General features: G+C 37.8%; 1 protein-coding gene and 1 non-coding gene across 2 annotated transcripts in view; both read right to left on the reverse strand.

Annotated features, from left to right (window-relative positions):
* WDR49 (WD repeat domain 49) overlaps positions 1-10,471 on the reverse strand; it is a 128,246-nt gene extending 117,775 nt beyond the window's left edge. The window contains exon 1 of the mRNA XM_036447693.2: positions 10,102-10,471. Coding sequence (XP_036303586.1) covers positions 10,102-10,245 — 144 coding nt within the window. The 5' untranslated portion in view covers positions 10,246-10,471. The remainder of the gene's footprint in view (positions 1-10,101) is intronic.
* Positions 2,188-2,293, reverse strand: LOC118725022. Its single transcript, XR_004989788.1, has one exon. It is a non-coding gene; the product is annotated as a U6 spliceosomal RNA (small nuclear RNA).
* Positions 10,472-10,968: the final 497 nt, after the last annotated feature.

Below are 10,968 nucleotides of genomic sequence, written 5' to 3' on the forward strand. Positions count from 1 at the left end.
AGGTAAGATTTCCTTCTTTTTATAGCTGTATAGTATTCCATTGTATAAATATACACCACAGCTTTTTTTGTCCACTCATCTACTGATGGGCACTTGGGCTGTTGTCCTCTTGTTATAAACCATAAGTTGAGTCAAAGAGTTTACTGTATCCTGAATTCACGCATTTTAGAGCTGGGAAAAAGTTTACAGAATCTAACCAAACTCTTCAATTAAAAGGAAAATATAGAGGCTTTCTATTTTTTAGCAACAGAGTTGGTGGGGTCTTATATCATCATTGGGTATGCTATACTTGGAAATATGTGAGAAATGTGAGATCAAAATGGTACAAATGACAGTTCTTCATTTTCTTGTTTCCTTTTAATTCTCAGTAAATTTGAAAAAGTAGGATTTGGTCTATAGGTCTGGTTACGTTGATGTACCACAATTGAACAGCAATAAGCATCTTTGCTTTCCTTCTCTCTTCTTCATAACAAGTTTCGTGGTTTCCTTTCCTGTTGAAAGCCTGGCCAAAGCTCAAGGTTAAATTATTTGTTCACAAAAAGCATTCCTCATCACCCTCTCTGATCCTCATTAAGTTTTATAAGCACCTGTTCCGAAAGCACACAGAGAAACTGGAGAAGGCATGAAGCTGTCACAAAACTCGGCACAAAGACCACGACATTCAAGAAAAGTAAATTTCCATGTGTTGACACACAACTCCACTTCCTGCGCTTTGGTGGTGACATTAGTGGCTAACCCCACCCATGAATTCTAACAAGTCAGGTGAAACCACCTACGAGTCCCCTGTCATTTCCAATCATGCCAGCTGCAGTGGAATTGGATTTGTCTTCACGCTATTACCTAATGCTGAAAAGAGGGACCTGCCGAGCCTCACTGATTTTCTGCTGCCATCAAAATAGGGTTTTTGATTCCTCTAAGGGCATCAGGGCAAGAAATGCTCTGACCCGCTGCCCATGTTCAGTAGGTGATGAATTGACTGAAGCTGTTGAATGCACTGTGCACTATGGAATAGAGTTATAAATTAAGCTTTACCTGTTTGCCTTCTCACAGTCTTCATTGAGATGCCTTTAGACAGGAAAATATAATTTTTAAAAAGCAATGGGTTATTCTTATCTTTTCCTTCTATTCTTCCATTCTTTCTCTGCATTGATTTCATTGTAGGAATTGTTTACTTGCTGAATATACATTAATTCCAAGTTACCAAGGTACAGTGCCTGTGTGTTGGTAAGGTAGCATGCTTGTTTTGTTAATGAAACCCTTATCCTAATCCTTAGTTAGAGCAACATCCCAAAGAGAGTTGACAATCTACATTCGGAGCCCTAGCTCTGCCTGCCCCATGGGTAATTCCATTAAACATTTTGAGCTTCATCCTCCTTATGCATAAATGGGAAATAAAAATGTCTGTCCTGACTACATTCCAGGTCGGTGAGAGGATCAAATGTCAAAATACTTACAGAAGTGCTTCATAAAATCTTACCATACTTGAAATAAATTAAATTTGTATTCATCATTTTACCTCCACTGATTTCCAGAAAGTGTTCTAGTTCAGTTATAACAGAAGGTTCATAGGGAGTTGGGCCATTAAAGCCAAGATAAAAGAACAAAAGTCATGTAATGAAAATAACAGATAATTGTCCCAGAAAAATCTATGCTAAAAATAGTTCTATCAGTTGAACACTAAATTTAGCTTTTAACTTCTTGGCAGCTAAGGCAGAACACAAAACACCATTAGGCACATGACTCTCCTTCATTTTCAAAATACAGCATGTTGGTTTATTAGGAGAGAAGAAAATGTTCCTAACATTAAACGCTAAGAGTTGTGGGTGAAACTGCTTTCTGGGCAAACACCTGCCTACATTTTCCAGTCACCCTTGCAATTGGGATGTAAGTTTGGCCCATAAAAACTCCCCCATGTGCTGCTTCATGCACACACCCTCCACCCCGCCCCATGCTAGCTTGATGTATGGCAAGTGTGGAAAGTAGAAGGTAAAAGGAGCCTGGGTACCTGAATGTCTACTTGGAGCTGCCCATCAATTAGAAACACCCACTTTCTATTTTCGAACACAAGAGAGAAAGAAAACTCTATCATGTTTCAGCTGTTTCATCCAGTTTGCACATTCTATAAAAATTGAGGTTTCTATAAAAATTGAATTTTGTTGGATAATATAATACATAGAGTTTTTCTTGGCGGGGGTGGGGAGGCTTTAGGAATTTGTGTGCCATCCTTGTGCAGGGGCCATGCTAACCTTCTCTGTATTGTTCCAATTTTAGTATACGCGCTGCCGAAGCCAGCAGCAGAGTTTTTAACTGTAAGTTTTATTTAATTTTTTGAAATCGTTATGGATTGTCTTATATCTTGTCAGACAGGATAAAATCTAAAAGTTTTAAGGAAAGGGAATGAAACAAGAATGGCTGATTTTGTTTATGTGTTTGATTCCTGGGGTAGAAAGGAAAGAAGCAAGAGATGAGAATAGTTCCAGTACCTGAGACACATCCAGGAAGCCCTGTCCATTTGGGTAACTTGATAGCAAAGATACAAAAGACAATGAGAAGATAAGAGAAGACTGTTCCTTAATAAATTGGGAGGAACCTGAGAGCTTAGGAAAAAAAGGACAAATAATGGAGGGATAGAAAAGGACTCAATCTCATTTTCTTTTTCTCGTTAATCTCCACCTAAGGATATTTTTCATTGATTTTTTTTTAGAGAGTGGGAGGGAGGGGACAGACATAGAGAAACATCAATGTGAGAGAGACACATCAATTGGTTGCTCCTGCAAGCGTCCAGACCAGGGCCAGGGATTGAGACTGAAACCAAGATATGTCCCCTTGACTAGAATAGAACCTGGGACCCTTCAGTCCACAAGCCAGTGCTCTATCCATTGAGCCAAACCGGTTTCGGCAACTTTGATTTTCTTGATCGCCTTAGAACTTCGTCTGCCTGGCAAGGTATCAGAACATTGGTGTTGACCTGATGGAACAAAGAAGCATTGCTGATAGGCCTTGGTATAGAATATGTCTGCAGCCATCTTTAGAATTTTATAAAGACAACCAAGAATGAGGATATCATACATTCTGCAGATTCATTCATTTTATTACATCTCAAGCACAATTCTCAGACAAGCACAATTGCCTCCTGAACTTCTCAGGTCCTTTGAGATGAAGTTAGCCCAAGTGTATTGTGTTTAGATTCCACTCACCCCCAAGACAAGTTTGTTCTGAGCACCCTCCCTGAACATCTCTGGGGACTTCCTGATCAGAATTTTACTATACCTTTCCTACCCTGAATTTACCAGTTTTTTGGCCCTTTCTACTTTGATGGGTCATTTAGGGGATTTAAATCTAAAGATTTAGCAGGACTTGGTCAAATGGCAGCATGGAGTAGACAGCACAGGGCCAGCCCTTGGCTTTGGGCCAATCACCTGAGCCAGAACAGATGCTTCAGCAGATGATACATTGCAGGGTTGGTGACAGAGGCAGGTCAGGACCCAATCCAGTGACTGCAGCAAAATGGGTAAACGACAGTCCTAGGCCAAATAGGCAGCAGGACATCTAGGACCAAAGGTCAGAATGCCCTGCCACATAGAGATCAACAATAAGGAATTACAAAAAACAAAACAAACAAACAAAAAAAACAGCAACACTCACACAAATACTCAAACACCTTCAGAGCTATACTCTGGGAAGAAACTCAATATATGTCAGTTCTCCATGAGACTTTTCCAGCATCCCATTGCCCTTGGCCTGTAATTTCTGCTTCTCAGCATTCCTATAAAATCAGCAAGCCTCAGCCATTTTTCCTTACACAATAGCTGACTTTTGAAGTATCTAAGAAAATGTAAAATATGGTTCACATCAAAATAATATAAATATCCAGAGATCATGCTATTTCTCTAAACTTTATAGGTGCTATAGGAAAGTTTGAGTAATAACCATTTTATCATTCTATGAATAATACAAGTTTCCCTCTCTTTAAGCTGACATATGGACACCGCCACTTGAAAGAAAATGAAATTCACAGGAAATTTTTCAAGTAACTTCTACCCAGGTAACTTTCTTGTTCTAAAGAAGAGGATCAAGATATCAATTCAAATAATTTGAATGTTAATAAAATATAAAGTAGGAGACGGAAAATTATGTTTTTGAACTCTTTTATGTAAATTTATATCTTTGAAAAATTTATTACCCCCCACTTCCTACCACAACTAAAATGAATATAGAAGCATCATTGTGAGTGTTATTAAATGTTTAATTGCCTTTAGGAAATAGATGAATTAGAATCAAGAGGTTAGAGCCCAGCCATTGTAGATCATTAGTTGAGCTTTGACCCATGAACCAGGGGGTCACAGTTCGACTCCCGGTCAGAGCACATACACAGGCTGTAGGCTCAATTCCCAAAGGGGCGTATGCAGAAGGCAGCCAGCCAGTGATTCTTTCTCAAAATTGGTGTTTCTATTCCTCTCTTCTTCTCCCTTCCTTTCTCTAAAATCAATAAAAACAGTTTCAAAAGGAATGAAGACATTAGACACCATGTGGTTCAACCTCTACATAGCTATTAATTGACCACTTATTCTTTCAAGTCCTCTCCAGATAGAATCTTACTTAATCCTTACAACAACCCTATTATCCCCATGTTATAAATAAAGGAAACAGGCTCAAAAAGGTTAAGTGATTTGCAGAATCACATTATAAATGGCAAAACTGGAATTCAAACAATAAGTGATTGTAATTCATTTGTACCATCTTGCAATAAATATAAGCATTACTTTCTTTATTTCTAAATTTTACTACCAAGTTTTATATGGTATGTAATATTTCATTTGGAAATATGTGTGAAATATTTGCTCCACAGTTAAAAGACCCAATTTTCCATTTTTCAATTAAGCATGACCACTGCCAATTAATGAGATGGACACTATCTAATGTCTGACAATCCTTCAGACACACATAAGCAAACAGTGAGAGAGAGAGAGAGAGAGAGAGAGAGAGAGAGAGAGAGAGAGAGAGATCTAGTGGCAGAATCATTGTTTGCTTGGTTGACTTTATAAAATACTAAAGATGGCTGTAGACAGATTCTACAGCGATCTTTAGAATTTTATAAAGACAACCAAGCAAACAAACTGAAAGACAAAAATCACATAATCATATAAATCAATACAGAAAAAGCATTTGACAAAATCCAACATCCTTTTTGATAAAAACTCTCAGCAAAGTGGGAATAGAGGGATCATATCTCAACATAATAAAAGCCTTAAATGACAAACCTACAGCCAACATCATACTCAATGGGCAAAAACTAAACTCATTTCCCCTTAGAACAGGAAAAGACAGGGATGCCCACTCTCACCACTCCTGTTTGACATAGTACTGGAAGTGTTAGCTGTAGCAATCAGCAAGAAGAAGAAATAAAAGGCATCCACATTGGAAAAGAAGAAATAAAACTGCCCTTATTTGCAGATAACATGATACTATTCATAGGAAGCACCAAAAAGACTCCATAAAAAAAACTACTAGACCTAATAAATGAATTCAGCAATATAGTAGGATACAAAATTTACAGAAATCTATGGCCTTTTTATACACCAATAATGAACTTGTAGAAAGAGAAATGAAAAAAAAAATCCCATTCACAAATTCACTAAAAAAAAAATTTTTTTAATAAAAAAAAAATTAAAATACCTAGGAATACACTTAACCAAGGAGGTAAAAGATCTGTACTCAGAAAGCTACAGGACATTGAAAAAAGAGATAGAGGAAGGCATAAACAAATGGAAGAATATACCATGTTCATGGATGGATTGGTAGAATCAACATTAATAAAGTGTCCATACTACCCAAAGCAATCTATAGATTCAATGTAATTCCCATTAAAATACCAACAGCATACTTCAAAGATCTAGAACAAACTCTACAAAAATTAATCTGAGACAAAAATAAAACAAAAAACCTGAATAGCCACAGCAATCCTGAGAAGAAAGAACAAAGTTGGAGGGATCACAATACCAGATATCAAGCTATATTACCAAGCCACTGTTCTAAAAACTGTCTGGTACTGGCACAAGAACAGACATATAGGACAATAGAACAGAACAGAGAACCCAGAGTTCAATCCAAGCCATATGCTCAATTAATATTTTACAAAGGAAGCAAGAGCATACAATGGAATCAAGATAGTCTCTTCAATAAGTGGTGCTGGGAAATTTGGTCAGATACATGCAAAAAAAAAAGAAACTATACCACCAACTTACACCATACACAAAAACAAACTTAAAATGGCTAAATACTTAAATGTAAGACGGGAAACCATAAAAATCCTATAAGACTCCATAAGCAGCAAAACAATAGACATATGTCATAGCAATAGCTTTACAGACACAGCTCCTAGGGCAATGGAGACTAAGGAGAAAATAAACAAATGGGACTACATCAAAATAAAAAGCTTCTGAACAGCGAAAGAAACTATCAACAAAACAACAAGAAAGCCCATTGCATGGGAGAACATTTTTGCCAATATTTCAGATAAGGGTCACCAAAATTTACAGAGAATTCATACAACTTAACAAAAGGAAGATTAAAAAAAATCAATTTAAAAAAATGGGCAAAGGACTTAAATAGACACTTTTTGAAAGAGCACTTACAGAAGGCTGAGAGACATATGAAAACATATTCAAAGTCACTAATCATCCGAGAGATGCAAATCAAAACAACAGTAAGATACCATCTCACACCTGTCAGAATGGCTGTCATCAACAAATCAACGAATGACAAGTGCTGGAGTGGAGAAAAAGGAACCCTCATGCACTGCTGGTGGGAATGCAGACTGGTGCAGCCACTATGGAGAACAGCATGGAGTTTCCTCAAAAAGTTAAAAAAGGAACTCCCATTTGACCCTGTAATCCCACTTGTAGGAATATATCCCAAGAAATTAGAAACAACAATCAGAAAGGATATGTGCACCCTATGGTCATAGCAGCACAATTTACAGTAGCTAAGATTTGGAAATAGCCTAAATGCCCATCAGCAGATGAGTGGATTAAAAACTGTGGTACATCTACACAATGGCATACTACACTGCTATAAAAAAGAAGGAACTTGCCATTTGCAACAGCATGGATGGAACTGAAGAGCATATGCTAAGTAAAATAAGCCAGTTGGAGAAAGATAAATATCATTCATATATGGAATATAATGATCAACATAATTTGATGAACAAGAATAGATCCAGAGACAAATGGCATGCATATTAGCATAACCAATGGACACTGAGACTGGGGCAGTGGGGGCTTGCCTTGGGTGAAAATGACTGGTGGGGAGAAGGGTCAAGTGGGAAAAAAGAAGATATATGTAAAATTTTAGACAAAAAAAATAAAAAATAGAAAAAGACAACCAAGCATGAGGGTATCATACATTCCGTGGATTTATTCATTTCATTACACCTCAAGCACAATTCTCAGACAAGCACAATTGCCTATTGAACTTGTCCGTTCCTTTGAGATGAAGTTAGCACAAGTGTATTCTACTCACCCCCAAGACAAGTTTGTTCTGAGCACTCCCTGAACATTTCTGGGGACTCAGATTGCATCGTTAGTGATTGGGCTACAAATCACTGCCTTTAAGTTCTGTGTCACAGACAGGACAGTTGGCAATGCTTCCTTTTGCAGCTCTGTCTATACCTGTGGGCCCAATGCTCCTGACTGATGGACTGGACTTCATGGAAATCGCCTCTGGTGCCATTCTTCTCTAGGTGTCCATGCGATTTTTGAAAATCACATTGGCTCAAGGGCTTAACTTGTAGTCCTGCTTGTACATGTGCCATTCAATTCTTTCATGTTGTGTGCATTGGGTCTGTTAAAAAATGGACAGACTTCATTGTTTTTCTTGATAATACACCTGCAAAGCTCAATTTCTTTTTTAAAAACTGTCATTAGATTTTCTGTGTTTATACAAGCTCTAGACTACAATTTCTTCCCCCATCAGTAATATATGTGCTTTACCAACTGATAATTTCAAAATTAGTGGTCTGGCCTTTAAAACATTTAAAGTTAAAATATATATATATATATATATAAAGAAAGAAAAATCTTGATGTTGAATTGACCAGTTGCACATAGGTTTATTCCAGATAATCAATCAGTAATTTGGAAAGAATGCCTAACCCCCCAACCTTCTGAAGTGGTTTCACTCTCTAACATATTAATATTATAATATTGACTCTTCTAATAAACCTGAGCATTCAAATTGTTTGTGTTCTTAGCACCAGAATAAAACTACCACGTTTCTATTCATAGCAAAGTCAAAGCTGTCATAATCCCCTGATATGTTTTTCTCAATGCCCTGTCAAAATGTTTGCAACGTCTGTCAACATATGCCAAATTTATTTGGGGCATCGGACATGAGCAGCACTGAAATCTTTCAGACAAATGGGGCTGGATGAGCAACAAATACATAAAGATTAGAATGAGCAAAGTGTAGGGCAGAGCAGGTCTTTGCTACTAAATATGATAGATTCTGTTGTAAAAAAAAATGATTGATGCTATTGGGACAGGAATTTATCAACACAGGTAAAATCTACCTTGTAATACAAAACACAGTATAGTAGTTTTTCAGTGGTTAGCAACTACCTTTTTTTTGGATAGCTAAAGATTAAAATTTGTGCCAATTATAGGATAATATAGTTGTTGGATTTCATCAGACTTTCTTAATTTCAAGGTAATATTCCAAAATATTGTATATCTATTTCAAATTAATATGGACACTTCGAAGCATCCTTAGAGGACTCTCTGAATGCCCAAGATCATATTTTAGCAAACATAATGAAGTAGAAAGGATGGAGGCTCATGCCTATCTTAAGTTCCACAGCACAGAAGAGCACTTCTTCCTCTCCAGATGAGAAACTAAAAATCATTCTGGTGAGTATTCTCTTTATGGTGCAGAGTCACAAAATGCCCAACTAATTAACTAAGAAAGAAATTATGCATGCATAATTAAAATACTTAAGGTTTATTTTATTCTAGAGGCTTGGTGCATGTATTTGTGCACCAGTGGGGTCCCTCAGCCTGGCCTGTGTCCTCTTGCAATCTGGGATCCCTCAAGGGATGTCAGACTGTCAGTTTTAGTCCAGTCCCTGCAGGCTAGGCTGAGGACCCCACCGGTGTAGGAATCCATGCACCAGGCGTCTAGTATGCTTATAAGATCTTTGGTCAATCTCTTCCTGCCCTCCCCCTCTTCCCTTCCCTCTGAGATTCATCAGTCTGTTCCATGCCTGTGTGTTGAGCATCTGCCCCCTGGTGGTCAGTGCGCATCATAGCTACTGGTCAAACAGTCTAACAGTCGAATAGTGGAACAGTTGCTTAGGCTTTATATATATAGATGTAGAATTAAAAGGAAAATTTGTAATTTTGTTTTTCTTTGCACTGCTCCAATATTTAGAAAAAGAATGGGAGACAGGTCCCTCACTTGTGATCTCCAGACAATGAAGTAGCAAAATCAGCTTTGAAAAGGAGCTGTGTCACTCAGGGGGAGGCAGGGAAAGTTTTTTCAAAATAGAGGCAGGCATTTCCAAAGCCCTACTTCCCTGTTATTTGCAAGAAGAGTTATTGCTGGGAGTCACCTTAGAGACCTGGCTTTCCCCACTCATAACCATACTTTTCATTAATCTATAAGAAGAATTTTGTCCAATAATGAATTTTTCTTCCTTCACTGTAATGGTATTCAACAGAAACAATTTCATACTTACTAGCATAATTTGGTTGGAAGAATGGAGGGATAAAGTTACTCCAAGCCTGACCAATTCTTTAAAAATTTCGTTTTGTTGTTTGTTTTGTTTTTAAGAATAATGCCTTTATGTATTTTTATTTTTTATTATTTTATTTAAGTATAGTTATTATATAATCCTATATTGGATATATTAGTTTCAGGTATACAATTAGCAATGCAACATTTTTATACCTTATGATATGATCACCCCACTAAGTCTAGTAATCACCATGTGAACTTATTTTTAAACATTAAATATATTAGCAATTTTAAGAGAAAAAATCTCTTTTCATCTTAGTCTCCCTCATGAGCAAGTTCAAGTCTCCAATAAATGAGATGAACACTTACCTCAAAGGCCCTCTGGATTTTGACAAAGTCGCCCACACTAAGCTGGTTTTCAAGCCAAGCTGTGCTGTGGTCTTCTCCTTCTGTTCTCCCTTGCCCAGGCTCTGACCCCTTGTTCAACTCAGGTGCAGCACTCTGGAAACTCATAATGGTTTCACCTCTCTCAACAGCTTTCAACTATTTCTATATCTTTATTTTTTTTTCTTCCAAAGGTATCTTTGAAAAAAAGCAACAACAAGAACAACCCAACTTAGCAATAGGATGTCAAATAAACATACATGTCAAGGCTTATAATAAGAAGGCAGAATGTTTAAGCTGGGAGGTGGAGAATGAGACCCTCAACCTCACTCTTACTGAATTCCACAGCTTATTTTCCAAGTCCACAGTCCAGTGGTTGTAAAACACCCCCTCCTTACACTCGGTTGGACCTGACTTGGTTAAAATCGGATAAAGCTTCTTCCCCCAATGTTTATAGCAACGGGCCCAGAGTCCAGCTTCTAATCCTCAGTTCACACGCACCAGCAAGGCAACTTCTCAAAGCCTTGTTGGCTAACCTCACATCTGTTGACATGTTGTGGTTTTAAACTCCCTTTTCTTGTCCGGAGACATTAGATGGGGCAGCTGCCAGGTTTCTGCCCCAGGGTAGGGCTCCCCTCTACAGGCCACCTCCCAGCAGTGCCCAGTTTGTTCCCTCTGTTCCTGCTGCTTTCTATGTTTCCTGGCAACCAACAGAGAAGCAACCACAACTTTCCCTTTTCTCCTCCCCCCAGCCCCCAACTAACAACTGACCTGAAAGTTCAAATAGACAATGAACACGCTGAGGTTTTTTTAAAAGGACAATTCAGCCCACTCATTTTTCATTACATTCTA

The sequence above is a fragment of the Pipistrellus kuhlii genome, unplaced genomic scaffold (genome assembly GCF_014108245.1).
Source record: "Pipistrellus kuhlii isolate mPipKuh1 unplaced genomic scaffold, mPipKuh1.p scaffold_m20_p_2, whole genome shotgun sequence".
Taxonomy (NCBI): Eukaryota; Metazoa; Chordata; class Mammalia; order Chiroptera; family Vespertilionidae; genus Pipistrellus; species Pipistrellus kuhlii.